We start from the raw sequence: 16,392 nt of genomic DNA, 5'->3' as shown, positions 1-16,392 counted from the left end.
TCTTCTTCTTCCTCTTTGCTTTGCGAGTCACAACCAGTCTTGGAGCATTATCGCCTATGACATCACTTACGCGACCCAGAATGCATTTGGGATTTGTAGTCTTTCTAGTTGCGTATTATTCATAGTCTTATATTTCAGCATTTTTACGACAAACTGTGACTTTTTTTGCATGGAAATGATTGTTTAAGATTGACAAACATCATATGTGTCATTCGTGGCACAATTCAAACGGGATCAAAAGATAACTTTTCTCTCTCCATTGACTTCAATGTATAATTTTCCGCTTCCGGGGTCCCATGGAGGCTCCCGGAAGGGGAGGGACTTCGCCTCTCTATAGAGAGTGAAACTGAGTATTTGCTCAGCTTTTGGAGTAAGTGAATATTTCTCTCTGCAGCTGGATGAGAGCACGGATGTAGCAAATGTTGCAGAATTGCTTGCAGATTTATTTCAGAAGACAACTTTGTTGAGGAAATATTATTTTGCAAAGCACTGGAAGAGACATTTTACAAGTTTTAGATGAGTACATCATCTCAAATGGACTTGACTGGTCTCGTTGTGTGGGTGTGTGTTCAGATGGGGCAGTGGGGTTATGACCGGCAAAAAAAGCGGAGTGACAGCTTTGATCAGGCGGAAGGCCCCAAATGTAGTGGCAACGCACTGCATGCTCCATCGCAAGGAACTTGTTGCTAACCGTATTTTGTGTAACGAGATGGGCACAAAGTTTGAGGGGTTACTGCTCCACTCCAACGTGCGCTGGCTTTCCCGTGGGTCGGTGCTGAATCATGTTTTTGAACTGCGAAGGGAGATCAGTGAATTCCTCTCTTCTGAAAATCATCTACTGGCTGACCGTTTTTCAGATGCCTCATGGCTCCGGAAACTTGCATACTGTTTCAAACCCACAGTTCTGGCTGTATGTAAAAAAAAGACTATCCCGCACTGGCTGAGAGGGCTCGCAAATCCCTTCTTCCATTTGCCACCACATACCTCAGCGAGTCTGGCTTTTCTACATTGAAGGTATTGAAAACAAAGCTCAGAGGACGTTTGCAAGTGGACAATGACAAACCTAAAACCTAGGATTGATAAACTGTGTAGGAGCCACCAAGCCCACCCCTCCCACTAGTGAGGGAACAGGTATATACAAAGAGACACACATAATGAAATTACAAGGACTGTTGTTTATATGAATAAAAATATGTTTATTGTTAATATTACTGTTGAATATTATATATAATATTAAAAAGTTATAAATAGCTTTCAAAAATGCAAAAGATATATGTTAATTGTTCATATTACTGTTCAAAATTATATAATATTATAAAGACAGAAATCACTTTAAAAATATGTTTATTGTTGATATTACTGTTTAATATTGTGTCAAGAATGTGTATAACAGAAGTGAATTCATTTTTGTATGTCCCAACCTCAACCTCGTCCTCCACCACCCCCAACAGTGGTTATGGAAGACGAGGACAAGTTTTTTTTTTGGAGCCTCTTGCCTTCCATGAGAAGGCTGTCAAATGCAAAGAGGGCTAAAGTGAGATGTATTGTCCATAAAGCTATTTATGAGGCAGAGCAGGAGTTGGAAGACGACTGATGTTTTTGTTTGTTATTCACACATACTGATCCACACTACATGTTTTTACACTCATCACTGCACACACTTCACTCACAATATTACATAAATAAAAGTTATTTAAAGTATGTTATGGCTATACTGTGTCTGCACTTGTTCATGTGGTTTGTCAGTTGCAACATACCAGAAGCTTCATGTATGTCGATATATAATGTGCTGTCTTCTGTAATTGTTCATGTGAAAACCTGTTGAAATTATGAGTGGTTGATCAGTAAAAACAGGGCTGAAGGAAAAAGTTTGTTAGTCATATCATAATATCAATTCAAGAAACATGTTTATTAGGAATGTTTTATTTTTAAATGGCTCATTTGGAATATTTGCTTTTTAAAGAAAATATGGGTAGCTCTTAAAAGAGCTTTTGGTTTGGAGGCTCTTAAAAGAGCCATGGTGACCCTACACCACATTCGGCTGCCATGGCACTGCACCCTCCTCATTGAAATAGCTGCAGAAGGTCTCCCGTAGTTAGATGGCTCTGCGTGTGGCATTGTTGGAGCCCATCCTTGGTGCATCACGCAGGGTTGGAGTAGCTGGAGCTTCATCCATGGACTCTGCAAGAGGTGTGCGTGATGTCCTTCCTATCGTCTTCCTGCGGAGGAAGTTGTGCAACACACAGGCGGCCTTCACACACAACTCTACTACCTCCGGGCTGGTGGTGATGACACGCCTGAACATTCTCCCCTGAGATGAGAGGATGCCAAACGCACATTCAACCACCAACCTGGCCAGGCTGAGGCGGTAGTTGAACATCCTCCTTTCACGCGTGAGGTGACGTCCAGGGGATGGACGCAGCAGGTTGTCCAGCAGCGGAAAAGCCTCATCTCCAAACAACACATGGGGAAGAAGGCCCAGCCGCTCTGCTCCTGGGATGACGGTGTCAGTTGGTAGCTGCAGACTGCCATCTCTGAGGCTCTCTCCAAATGCAGAATTCCCGCAGGCTCCCACTGTCGCTGCTCTTTCCAAAACCTCCAACATCCACTACCCTGAAGAGGTACTGGGCATCCATGACAGCCAGCAATACCAAGGAGTGGGTGGACTTATAGTTGAAGTACAGGGACCCAGAATTTGCCGGAGCCTGGATCACTACGTGCTTCCCATCAATGGCACCAACACAATTTGGAAAGTTCCAGCGCTCCTGGAACCCAGCAGCGATGGCTCTCCAGTCCTCCGTCTGTGGTACCTGCGTGGTCTCCTCAACCAGGGCGGTCCAGATGGCAACGGCAACCTCCCTGACGATGACGATGACAGCCACTGTTGCATGCCCGACCCGATAGCTGAGTGCTATGGTCCTGTATGAATCACTGGTTGCCAGGTACCTGAGAAAAAAAGTAATACACATGAATTAAAAAACAAAACAATTGCAGACCACACACACACACACACACACACACACACACACACACACACACACACACACACACACACACACACACACACACACACACACACACACACACACACACACACACACACACACACACACACACACACACACACACACACACACACACACTTTTCCACACATATGCCATGTACACAGGGGGAGCAAGACTGTGTTTACCTAGCTATCTTAATTCATGTTATCCATCGGAATTAAATCGCAGACTTCATTCATCATTCATCCATGGCATGCATTCTCTCTCTTTCTATACAGAGTCAGATTAAAGAAGTAGAAATACACAAAACGTACCGTAGGCAGATGGCGGGTCCAATTGACAAACGCATATTGGTGTCTGCCTTTGTAATCAGTGGACCCACTTTGCAGAGCAACTTGTCAAACTGGTCTTTGCTCATCCTGAAGTACTGCTGAAACAGTACGCCATCCAGACGGAGCTCTTGGACCAGAACGTGGTATTCCCCCCGTTCCTGACGTTTTTTCTTTATGGAATGTACCCAACAGCGACGCACACCACGTCGCCTCCTGCGATACAGTGCATAAATCAAAGCCACCCTTGCTACCAAACTGGCATCCATTTTGGCTATAGTGGAGAAGAAGAACCGGGCTTTTTTGCTTTGTATGTCCGGGGCGGGACATTCATGTGATTGGTTGTTGGTCGCCTTGGTCGCATTTAACCCCCAAGCATCAGCCACGCCCACCGCCAAGAATCAATGCACGCCGCCGTGGGGACGGGCCGTTCCTCCCTCTGCCTTTCACTTGCTTTTGAAGGTGGAGAACTCTCAGGCCTTTGTGTGGATCTCCCAGCTGAGACACCATTTGGATGAGACGGACAAACATTGTTTTTCCAACATCTGTGATGCCCAGTTCCTCTACTCTTATGAATACCTGGGCAAAACCATGGGCGTAGGAAGCATCGTGAATGTGGGGGGGACATTTTTAACGGGGGATTTGGGGATCCCCCCCACGAAACAAAAAAATTCTGGTGCATTTTAACAAGTGGTTTGATACTTTTATGTGGCTATACTAGCATGAGGAAAATGATGGGTACATTTTGTAATTTCATCCAGTAGCAAAGAAAGGAAACATATTTGATTATTAATTCAGAGCCGTCTTTGAATTAATAAAAAGCAGTTTAAATGCCCATTTTTTATACATTTATATACAACAATAAATATTTGTGAGTGCATTGAGAGATATTGTTGTGGAGAGTCATTTATATATAAATCGCAAAATACATTTGTGAATCCTTCTGTGAGCATTTATTAATATTGACACTGATCTGACTCCATACAGATGTTAAGTTCACCTAGGAATGGTATCATTGACTTAAATGTTCAAATAAATGTTGCTCTTCTGTCTATATTGGTCATACGATGCCCCTTGACTGAAATGTTTCCTGTTCAATATCCCCACTGATTTCCTTAACATTCTGGGATAAGAGTCCACATCACAATTTACTCTAAACTGTTATTACCCTTTCATCACTCACCTCAGCAATGGACCTCTCTCCACTGTCCCTGTGTTCTGCCTCTGACTCACTCTCAAGCGCCTAGATTTCAAGAGAGGTGGTGAAGTGATCATTATTTATTGAGCAGTATACTCTTTCACATTGAATCATAACAAGTCATACTGAATGTAAATACAACTGACTCTAAAGTAAGTCCCAGTCTGTGACATTGGACATTTTGAAGACTCAAACTATTCAGTATTTGTATCTCTCTATCATGACATAAAGACAAAACTCCTCTCAAGAAGTGAGACCCTTTTGCCGCCGCCGCCATCACTGTTAACTGATTAACTGCTACCAGCTGAAGACTTACTTTCCTCTTCTTTGACATTTTTTTTCTTATGTCCATGTTGTCTGGGGGAGAAAACATATCAAACCAAGAGATCGTCAGTTTTGATTTTCGCTGTATTAACAATGTCCTGAACACTTGGTGTGTGTGCCTTACCTCCGCTACCGGCATCGCTTCATACAACAGATCTGAGCTGTCCAACTATGACAACACTCCTTGAATAAGCGCTCGCTATGGGACAATCTGCCTTTGTACAAAGTACCAGTGAAAACATGGTAAGGAGTTTCATTGATTTGGGCATTCTCTCAATAAGCAAGTGGAATGGATTTGATAGTGAAGCACTGACACAGCGCTCTACAAAGTGCGGCGAGTGGATAGACCGATTCACGGACTTTCCACATGGTAGAAGTGGGGGGGTCTAAACTAATCATTTGAAAAAGTGGGGGGGACTTGTCCCACCCTGATATAATGGCTGCGACGCCCATGAGCAAAATGCCCCGATTAGTCATCACTCCTCTGACAGACAGGTAAGAAGCTTCCTTTCAGACTCAGGAATCTCAAGAATATGATTGCTGAGCAGCCTGAGAGATGAAGCTGTTTTTAAATGACTGTTAACTCGCTGTTGCTTCATCAAGCTATACATTCTCACGTCATACACAATAGATAACGATAAGGGTAGCCAATTTAGCATCACAATTCACATACAAGGTAAATGTTGCTGGCCTCAGGCCTAGGGGAACCTGGGCAAGAACAAACTCAACCTCTGTATCAGAACACAAAGAGGCAGGGAACGTTAGCTTTGTGTTGTACTCGACTGAAGTGTTATTCTACAAGTCATGGAAAATACCCCACAACAAAAGCATTCAAAACCATGCTCATTCCAGCATCAGGCAACAGCATTTTCAGATACTTAAAAGCGTTAAAAAAACATTCCAAATGTACTGTGAGTAACCATTGAAATTACAACATATATTACTACTAGCTGACTCCACAGTCAAAACATCTATGTTGGCGCCTTTCAAGATCAATGAAAACACACTACAGAAACATACTTAAAAGGTGACCTAGAGATGGAGCGATTCATTTCGGACAGTTTGAAACGCGAGGGCTTTGATTGGTACGTGATCTGCCCTCGCTCAAGGGAAAGCCTCCAGCTTGACTTGAGACCGCCCCCGTGATAGATAAATGTATTTATAATGAAGCCAGCTGCAATGGATCATTGATCCACCAGGAGGTGCAGTGGGGTTCCACACTGGAGCTCATGTGAAATAAAGTCAGATACAGTACTCTGGATGTACAGCGGAACTTTGTTAAGATCCATATTTCACGGATATCATACTCTGTGCTAAATAAGAGACATGTAATCATTTACAAAACATCAACATGTTGTTATTTAACAAAATAATTTTGTTATTCGAAAAAAACGAACGGAAGGAAATGCAGCCCGGCTCACAATTTTTAATCCTAATTTAATCATCATCTTCACCACGATCATTTATGTTCATGTTCGCCGAATTGACATGAAATTACTGACACATATGAATATACTGTATTCAACTTCATTAAAACGTTATTAACGTGCCTAAACTCAGTAATTCACCCAAAATATGTATATTTTAATGGAGTTTCGTCGGTCGATCAGGATCCCAAAGTGTAGCGGAGGGATCCTCATCTGGATGAAGGGTGTTATTTTCCCCATAAAGAACAAGTCGCTGCAAATTATCCCGCTTATTACATGGCCACATTCTCAACAAAGTAACGACATGACTCCCAATATTAATTGAAATGCTTTTATGGATTTAGAAAATGTTTTTATTGATTTAAAAAATAGTTGTATGTATTGATTTAAATTCACATGCATCCGCTAAGAAAAATAGTCCGTTGTTACAGTTTTTTAAACAGTCTGAATGAAACGGCAGCTCTCAGCTGTGTATTTACACAACTAATGGCCCATCAACCACAGCTCTCTCCCACCCTCCCCCCCTGATCTTTCTTCTCCAGCAGCTAAATTAACAGTAGGTTACTCTGAGTGACCATAGACTGTATGTGACAAGCTTACAGTTAGTGACGTAACAACATCATAAAAGCTGGTGGGTTGAAAGCAATACGGGAGGTAAAAATAACTACAATAATTGTGACTTATTTATTGTGGCTTTTATGTTTTTAGGTATAAAATGTTATGTAATTCAGGCTTATAGTTCACCCTTCTCTAAAAGCCTTCAACAATGACAATATTCATTGTAATTTAATAAATCCTTCCAACACACATTGTAAAAAATAGCCTACTGTAAGTTAAGAAATCATTTCAATATGTACATCTTCTGATGTAACAACAATAACAGTATAAATACTTTATTACTTATCAGATCTGCACAAACAAGATATTAGCTAGCAAACTGAGATTAAACAGATTCTAGAGGTATTAGTATCATCACTGAGCGATCAGAGCTTGCGACAGGGGAAGCAAACACAGACATCACAACACAGAGCTTTATGGAGCAAAAACGGGAGAAATATCTTACCTTTAGCTGTTTCTGATCAAAAGTTGTGTTCAATGGCATTAAAACGAGAAAAACGCTGCTGAAGGTTTATCCATAGGTTAATCCAATGTGTCTGTCACTTTGAAATGATTACTGATAATCCATCATTCCATTGTTCTGTCAAAAACTGAGTTTTCATATTAGCTGCTATGATAGCAGAGTGTATGACAGCTTCCTGTTTTGGGTATTCTGGCTACGCATCACTCTCACTCCTTATTTGGTGTAGGTGGATTTAGGAACTTCCCCTCGATTCTATTGGCTCTGACCGAAATCGAGCCAGGGGGTCGGAAGTATGGAAAATCCACCCAAATGACCCCAGAAGTGGGTTTTTTGGTGCTAAACCTCTCTAAAAAGGTCAAATGTCACTTGTTTTGAATCAATCTTGATAGAGGGTACTTATTATATGTTATATATCAGCGGTTTTCAAAGTGTGAGGCACGCCTCCCCTGGGGGTGCCAGAGAGCTACAGGGGAGGCGCAGCGTGAGACACAAAATAACGAGAAAAAGACGAGTAAAGTGACACTTGCCCATTTGTGGCTGTCTGTGGAGACCGAGTTCCCCCACCTCGCCAAAAAGGCTGTAATAGTGCTCATTCCCTTCACCTCCACCTACCTGTGTGAGTGCAGGTTTTCCGCATTGACTTTGATCAAAAGCAAGTACCGGTCAAGGCTGCAGCCAGAGTATGATCTGCGTTTATTCCTGTGTGCATCAAAGACGCAGACTCATTGTTCCCACTAAAGTAGGGGTGAGTGTAAGAAGGAGGCAAAGTTGACGTTCAGTGTGTTACCGGGAGCATATAAGGATTTATCCACCATGTTGAAAATGTTAAAAAAAAAAAATTCTTGAGAACATGGCGTGCGGAAATATACGGGTCGTGCTGCAGCTAGATGTGCCTGTGCTCTGTAAGAAGGTGTCGGCGACTGACATGCAAGGAAGAACGGCTGTCCACAGGCTGTTCCAACTTTAACAACTGTATTAACTTCCAGGGTAGTGAATTGAACATGCAATTGTAATTGGGTGTGTGGTATATTTTCATGCACGGACACGCATGTTCCACAACACACAAACTGAACAACACTCAATTTTCCGATCGCTACCAGTGTCCTTGCGATCTTGTTATAATAACAAGTGCACGTTACTGATGCAATATGGTTGAGACCATTCGGGCTTATTCTAGAGGGGTCCAAGTAGTGGGGGAGTTTTATACAATATGTTATAAAAATAAAAAGGTTTAAAAAAGTTATTGTTTAATGTTTTAAGGAGGTGACGCTACTCAGCCAATCAAATCGGTGCAGTCAGCACGATAGATTCAAACACACACACACAGAGACGAGACAAGAGGAGAGAAACAGTCGGAGTAATTTCAAATGGCGGAAAGTAGACAGCGAAAACAGAGCATTTAATTACATTTTCTCTTACTGGACCTCTTTGAAATGCAATTGAATACCCCGGCATTATAGCAACAACAACAATAATAATAATAATAACAGCAATAATAATTGGGAGGGGGGGCGCGGCTGTTCTTATGTTCTCTGAGGGGAGGCTCACCTACCCACACTTTGAAAACCCCTGTTATAAAGTCAATCTATATTGATTCTGACCTTTCTACATCCAACTCACAGGTTTATCATTGCTTTGAGAAAAAAGATTTGTTCTGGGAATTTCATTTTCGAGCCTGAGACCTGGAAGACAGGCTCGGGGCTTAATAGGTTAAACATCGTCAAATTCTACGAGGTTTACTGCGAGGTGGAGCCCAAGCGCCAGGCTCTGAGCGAGGCCAACGCAGAGCTGGCTGCTGCCCAGAGGAAGCTCTCCGCCATCAAGAGTAAGATCACTGTGAGCATCACACTAAGGATACACATGAAAAGTTAATATCTATTTCAGAAATCCACCAGATATAATATTAGATAAAGGACTTGCTGTTCTCTGAAGTCCCAGAGACAAACACCAAAGAGAGTCGTTAAACTTGATGATCGTGTGGCAGAAATCTCAGCAATAGCTTAAAATGATTTCTGAGACATGAATCAGAATCAGAATACCTTAATTAGTCCCACAGAGGGGAAATGTACATTGTTACAGCAGAAAAAAGAGCCATAGACAACTTGTTGTTACATATGTTACATATGCATGCATTACAAAGTATTAAAGTAAAAAAATAAAAAGTTATAATAAAAAATATAATAAAAATAAAAAGTTACACAATTTACCAAATACACATCCTGTAACAGTCCTTAGGATTAGCAGCCAGGTATATATTGCACAGTTATTAACAGCATATATATATTGCACATATTGCACATAGTTGGTTGGTGTTTAACAGCAAGGGGTGATATAGTCTGTGTTGTGGTGTGTGTAGGGGAGGGGGGGGGGGGGGTCTACTTGGGGCCGTGCTGGTTGTATAGTCTGACCGCTGCAGGAAGGAAGGACCTGCGGTATCTCGTGTGACAGATGGGGTGCAGCAGCCTGTCACTGAAGGTGCTGCACAGTAAGGACAGGGTGTCCTGGAGGGGGTGGGACATATTGTCCAGCCATTCTCCTGTCTCCCACCTCCTCCACAGTGTCCAGAGGACTACTCAAGACAGAGCTGGCCTTCCTTACCAGTCTGTTCAGTCACTTCCTGTCAGCAGCCGAGATGCTGCTGCCCCAGCAGACCACAGAAAATGGCTGATGCCACAACAGAGTCAAAGAAGGTCTGAAGGAGTGCCCCCTGCACCCCGAAAGACCTCAGTCTCCTCAGCAGAAAGACTCTACTCTGTCCCTTCTTGTACAGAGCAGCAGAATTATCAGTCCAGTCCAGTTTATTGTTCAGATGAACACCCAGGTATTTGTAAGATTTCACGATCTCAATGTCCGCTCCCTGGATGTTCACTGGTGTCGGGGGGGAGTGTTGGCGCCGTCTGAAATCCACCACCAGCTCCATGGTCTTCCCTGCATTGAGCTGGAGGTTAGCTCCCTGTACTCCCTGTCGTCCTCGTTGGAGATGAGGCCAACGATGGTGGAGTTGTTGAACTTCTGCAGGTGACAGGTTGCAGTGTTTCGGGTGAAGTCTGCAGTGTTGAGGGGGAAGAGAAACTGTGCCAGCACCGTCCCCTGGGGGGGGCCCATACTACAGAGTACGGGGGATTGACACTCCTGGGTCCTCACCTCCTCAAGAACAACTATATCAAACCCAGAAGATATGCACGACTACAACAGTTTGGTGCCTCAGAAATCAAAGTAAAACAAGTAGAGGTCATAAGCCAAAGACTAAGCCACAAGACAAACACTATGAATTATTGTATTGTGCTTGAGTGACAGTTGATACATGAGCTCTGCCAGTAGTGATATACAGATGTAGCACTTCATTTCAGACTCCAGTTTACAGCTTCCTGCCTACGACCTGCCTAAGACCAGTATAGAGGAATGTTAAGCCCTCCCACTATTTTCCAAGAGGGCGTTGCTAGATTTTCAATTTCAGGTTTTAAAACGGACTATTTTTCAGATCAGGATCCCTCCGCTACGCTTTGGGATCCTGATCTGCCGACGAGGCTCCATTAAAATATAAATATTTTTAGTGAATTACTGAGTTTAGGCACGTTAATAATGTTTTAATGAAGTTGAATACAGTATATTCATATTTGTCAGTGATTTCCTGTCATTTCATGTAGATCTGCAATAAAAATATTTTTGGGGTATGGGGGTGTCTGGGACCCGGAGTTATCTGCGGCCGTGAGCTGTTATGTGCCATCATGACACGCATGGTGTTCTTTTTTTATATATTATAATGAAGTGCGAGCTGTGTGCTCGAGTCTTCCTGCCTGTCGGCTCTGCTCATGGATGTATAATAAGGCTCTGCTGCTCCGACATGATGGTCTAGCTTCAGCAGCTACATTACCTACGGGTGCATTCGTTAATATTAACTGCGCGTCCGGAGTCACTGTGGCACAGACTGGACCGCTGGTGAACAGCTGTTAGAACGGGCCGTTCAGGTGTTCAGAGCAGAGCTCCCTGTCGGAGCGGCAGAGCGTGATGCGAACTAAAAAGTTTTTCTGTGGCAATATTATTTAAGGCAGGGGTCACCAACCTTTTTGTCACCGAGGCCTACTTCAAGGGTACTGAGTAATACGAAGGGCTACTTGTTTGATACAAACTTCCTGAATAACATAATTGCACGGTTCACCTTTAACGATAATATTATTATTAATAATAATCAGAATACATATTAATTTACTGTATGTGAAGGACTGTCTGATCACATGTTAATGTTAATTATTCCTTACAATAATTATTAACAATGATTTACCATTGCTATAGCAACCCCATTGTTTTGTTATGAAAATGTATCTATATTTATACACATTCTCGCGAGATCTATCAGAGGTCGTTGTAATGCTGCGTTCACACCGGACAAGACTTCGCTCTAATCGCTCGAGTTTCACCGCTGCTGCCAGCTGTGTTTACTCGCATCATTCAAACAAGACGCGCTGGCTCTGGAGCTACAACTACAACAAAATGAACATATTTTACCGTGATTAAATTGTAATACAAGTTTCTAAATGATGCCGAAGTAACAACATACTGATACCGCTTAGTAAAAACCATGAATTAATGCTTGACAAGTCTGCAGACAAGACGGCAGGCGAAAAACCTTTTAAAATGCTTGTTTTCTGAATGGAGATTGGGTCGACCAGGCTAAGCTAACGTTGTATATGCTCATTCCACACTCATAACAACGGCCTACAGACATAAATAAACCAGCGACTGTATTCGCCATGACACAGACAGTCTGTGGTTTGTACTAGTTTAACTTTTGTCCAGTTTCTGAAAAGATATGAGGAGCTGTGATCTCTGTTTGCTAACTGCTAACAGCTAACTGCTGATGTTTTCTGGTTGAACGTCAGTGGCAGGCTGAGATCCTCACCACTGCTGTGTGTGTGTGTGTGTGTGTGTGTGTGTGTGTGTGTTTGTCTGTTTGCGGTGTGGTGATGACGCCCATGTTCGTAGCTGCTCATGCTAGCTTGTCTCAGCTAAATGTGGAACGGAGATTTGGTGCGTGGAGTTCAACTCTGAACCTATCTGGGGTCAGAGTTCAATTTCACGCACCAAATCTCCATTTCACTTACATATGTACATACAGAATGTGTGCTTTTAAAATGTTATATTCAATATTGTCATTTTAAAAATAAAAATGTATTCAATAATTTTTTTAGACGGAGCTCCATGGTGACTTGTGCTATTTTTAGAACATGCACGCGGGCGACCAATTTCCCCCCTGCGGGCGACTTAGTGCCCGCGGGCACCGCGTTGGCTACCCCTGATTTAAGGAATCGTTGAGCTAGCTAGCTAGCATACATTGTCACTATCTGCTAACGTTAGCTTTAGCCTTCTATTTCTAAAAGTTTTTTTCATAGGCTATAAACAGAGATGGTATAAGTATATATATATTGTACTTGAGTAGAAGTAGAAGTACTCCGATCTTGTACTAGAATAAAAGTAGAAGTACTCAGATCTTGTACTAGAGTAAAAGTAAAAGCACACAGATCTTGTAGAGTAAACGTAGAAGTACTCAGGTCTTGTACTTGAGTAAAAGTAGAAGTACTCAGTTCATGTACTTGCGTAAAAGTAAAAGTACTCAGATCTTGCACTTGAGTAAAAGTAGAAGTACTCAGATCTTGTACTTGAGTAAAAGTAGAAGTACCAGAGTGTAGGAATACTCTGTTACAGTAAAAGTCCTGCATTCAAAATGTTCCTCAAGTGAAAGTAGAAAAGTATTCTCATAACAATATAGTGAAAGTAGCGACAGTAAAATTAGTCATTGTGCAGATTGGTCCGTTTCAGAATAATATATATGATATGTTTTATAATGATTGATCATGAAAGTGTTCTCAAAGCTGGTAAAGGTGCAGCTAGTTTGAATGACTTTGTATACTGTACTGTACTTTGTATACTGCTTGTGGATTTACTCTAGGTGGAACTAAAGTCTGATTTAACACTTGATTATATTTCACATCATTCATCCACATCTGTAAAGTAACTAAAGGTATTAAATAGATGGAGGGGATTAGAAGTACACCATGTACCTCTGAACTGTAGTGGGGTAGAAGAACAAAGTAGCAAAACATTGAAATACTTAAATAAAGTACAAGTATCTCAAAATTGTGCCCAAGTATAGTACTTGTTGAGTTTATGAACTTAGTTACTTTACACCATGTGGCTATAAAGAGAGAAAGACTTAAGCCTTGCACAGAGGCACGAAAATACATTTTCAAAATGCTCAACAGTGCTGCCAAAATTATAAACTGACTGCTACACAATTTAAAATAAATGCTTTTATATATTTCTATTAGATGTGACTCTTTGGCGTTTCTGTTATTATTAACACTGCTGCTTTAGTTGTTCTGACTGCTGAAATCCTCTGTTATTCCTCATTTTAAAGCCGATATTCCGTGCGGTGGGGGAGCCGGGGGCTCGGATCCTTGTCACCTTTTTCATACAGATGAGTTTGCATCCCAAAGCCTCAGTCACCTTAATTCATGTAATAAAAACATCTCAGGTCAGTAACACTCAAAGCTTATGTGCAATACCATGTTCAGCTATGTTACTATTTATAATGTTATTGTTGTTACATCAGAAGATGTACATATTGGAATGATTTCTTAACTTACAGTAGGCTATTTTTTACAATGTGTGTTGGAAGGATTTATTAAATTACTATGAATATTGTCATTGTTGAAGGCTTTTAGAGAAGGGTGAACTATAAGCCTGAATTGCATAACATTTTATACCTAAAAACATAAAAGACACAATAAATAAATCACAATTATTCTAGTTATTTTTACCTCCCGTATTGCTTTCAACCCACCAGCTTTTATGGTGTAGTTACGTCACTAACTGTAAGCTTCAGGGATGCAAACACACGTATGGTGAAAAAAGAGAGAACTATTCGAAGCAGGAAAAAAACAACGTAATATACCATCTGACAAAGGCCTGTGCTATAATGCATCAATTAACTGGCTATTCTTTATAATATACTCAGATCAATAGGAGACAGAGATGTTAAGTTATAAATCAAGGGGTTTTATTATTATTTACAGCAGGGGTGGGGAACCTTTTTCCTTTCAACATCCTCAGAGGGCCCTACAAATTATTGAACTGCTTATGGACACAAGATGTGTGCAAATGTATTTAGTATCCTATCCATGTGAACATGATTTAAGTGGGGGGGAACTAACCTCCTCTAGTGGGGTCCGGGGGCATGCTCCCCCGGGAAGATTTTTTTTTTTAATATTGAAGTTAAAAGCATCAATCTGGTGCACTTTGAGAGCAACATGAAGAGATCTATGGATACATCTCAACACCCATTATGAAACAGAACTGTAGGCAGATTCTTCTTTTTGGATATTTTACAAATCACTCCCCTTTTAAACTCTATTCTTGTTATTTTTAACAACTTTTTTGTTACTGTCATATAGTATTTTATACCTGTTTTTCATTTAGTCTCTAATGTCTCATTAATAATAATGATCACATCAAGGTGTGCCTTAACCTCACTGAGCTGAGGTTATTTGAGCCTCTCAGGAGAGAGCTCTCTTCCACCTGGTTGTAGAAAAGTTCTTTAAATTCGTTAGCATAGCTAGCTAACCAGATGCTAATAACAACAGATCGTCACTGTGCTTACAACTAAAGACAGCCACGCAAACACTGCGGTATGTGTACGGCTCCTTATGGGTACTGCAATATTTGAAGAGCTGGAGCGGCGTTCCGGTGCTCTCCGCGAAGACACGTTATGCTCGTGTTGTGTTCAAGGAACCTGCCCTTGGCCAGGAAAAACAGGCACTCGCTTGTTTAATTATTTTGCGGTCTAGATTTCTTCTTCTTTTTTGAAGTGAAAAGTTGTCCGTTAGTCGGACTGACGGACGGACGGGCGGACGGACCCCCCCCCCCAAAAACGAAAACTCTTCGGTTCTCCGCGAATTACACAAGTCACCCAAATCAGCGTTAAAAAAGCGGGAGGCGCCGAAAAGCGACTAATTTGCATCACTAAAGCTTGTCACATACAGTCTATGGTCACTCAGAGTAACCTACAGTTAATTTAGCTGCTGGAGAAGAAAGATCAGGCGGGGAGGGGGGAGAGAGCTGCCGTTTCATTCACACTGTTTAAAAAACGGTAACAACGGACTATTTTTCTTAGCGGATGCATGTCAATTTAAATCAATACATACAACTATTTTTTAAATCAATAAAAACATTTTCTAAATCCATAAAAGCATTTAAATTAATATTGGGAGTCATGTCGTTACTTTGTTGAGAATGTGGCCATGTAATAAGCGGGATAATTTGCAGCGAGTTGTTCCTTATGGGGAATATAACACCCGTCATGCAGACCAAGATTTCTCCGCTGCGCGTTGGGATCCTGATCTGCCGATGGGGCTCCATTAAAATATAAATATTTTTAGTGAATTACTGAGTTTAGGCACGTTAATAACGTTTTAATGAAGTTGAATACAGTATATTCATATGTGTCAGTGATTTTATGTCAATTCGGCTAACATAAACATAAATGATCGTGGTGAAGATGATGATTAAATTAGGATTAAAAATCGAGAGCCGGGCTGCATTTCCTCCCGTTAGTTTTTTTTTACAAAACAACATTATTTTGTTCAATAACAACATGGTGATGTTTTGTAAATGATTATATGTCTCTTATTTAGCACAGAGTATGATATCCGTGACATATGGATCTTAACAAAGTTCCGCTGTACATCCAGCGTACTGTATCTGACTTTATTTCACATGAGCTCCAGTGTGGAACCCCACTGCACCCCCTGGTGGATCAATGATCCATTGCAGCTGGCTTCATTATAATTACATTTATCTATCACGAGGACCGTCTCAAGTCAAGCTGGAGGTTTTCCCTTGAGCGAGGGCAGATCACGTACCAATCACGGCCCTCGTGTTTCAAACTATCTGAAATGAATCGCTACATCTGTACAATTTTCATTTCATCAATACAAAGTTGGTGGGAGTGCTATTAAAGACTTTTACTGT

At 41.5% G+C, this 16,392-nt stretch overlaps 1 protein-coding gene across 4 annotated transcripts; it reads right to left on the bottom strand.

Moving 5' to 3' along the window:
• Positions 1-1,867: 1,867 nt before the first annotated feature.
• LOC307022877 (uncharacterized protein) lies at positions 1,868-7,439 on the bottom strand. Of its 4 annotated transcripts, none has more exons than XM_079655782.1 (4): positions 7,348-7,439; positions 4,519-4,578; positions 3,321-3,914; positions 1,868-2,946 (listed from the first exon to the last, which is right to left on the bottom strand). In XM_079655782.1, the coding sequence occupies exons 3-4, from the start codon at positions 3,602-3,604 to the stop codon at positions 2,508-2,510; spliced, it is 723 nt and encodes a 240-aa protein (XP_079511908.1). In that variant the 5' UTR covers positions 3,605-3,914; positions 4,519-4,578; positions 7,348-7,439; the 3' UTR covers positions 1,868-2,507. The 4 variants fall into 4 exon arrangements, with proteins under 4 accessions (XP_079511908.1, XP_079511909.1, XP_079511907.1 ...); XM_079655783.1 differs by having other exon boundaries at positions 3,321-3,833; XM_079655781.1 differs by lacking the exon at positions 7,348-7,439 and having other exon boundaries at positions 4,519-4,695.
• Between the last annotated feature and the right edge of the window lie 8,953 nt (positions 7,440-16,392).

The sequence above is a fragment of the Notothenia rossii genome (assembly GCF_949606895.1).
Source record: "Notothenia rossii genome assembly, chromosome: 10".
NCBI classification, from domain to species: domain Eukaryota; kingdom Metazoa; phylum Chordata; class Actinopteri; order Perciformes; family Nototheniidae; genus Notothenia; species Notothenia rossii.
Note: the sequence above shows the minus strand (reverse complement) of the source record. Positions and strands in the feature narration are given on the sequence as shown.

What these genes read in the sequence shown, in the direction of transcription:
- LOC307022877 (XM_079655782.1), bottom strand. Translation starts at nt 3,604, where the DNA reads ATGGATGCCAGTTTGGTAGCAAGGGTGGCTTTGATTTATGCACTGTAT. An exon ending in GGACCCGCCATCTGCCTACG is followed by an intron (nt 2,947 to 3,320) that starts GTACGTTTTGTG and finishes TTTTTTTCTCAG; the next exon opens with GTACCTGGCAACCAGTGATT.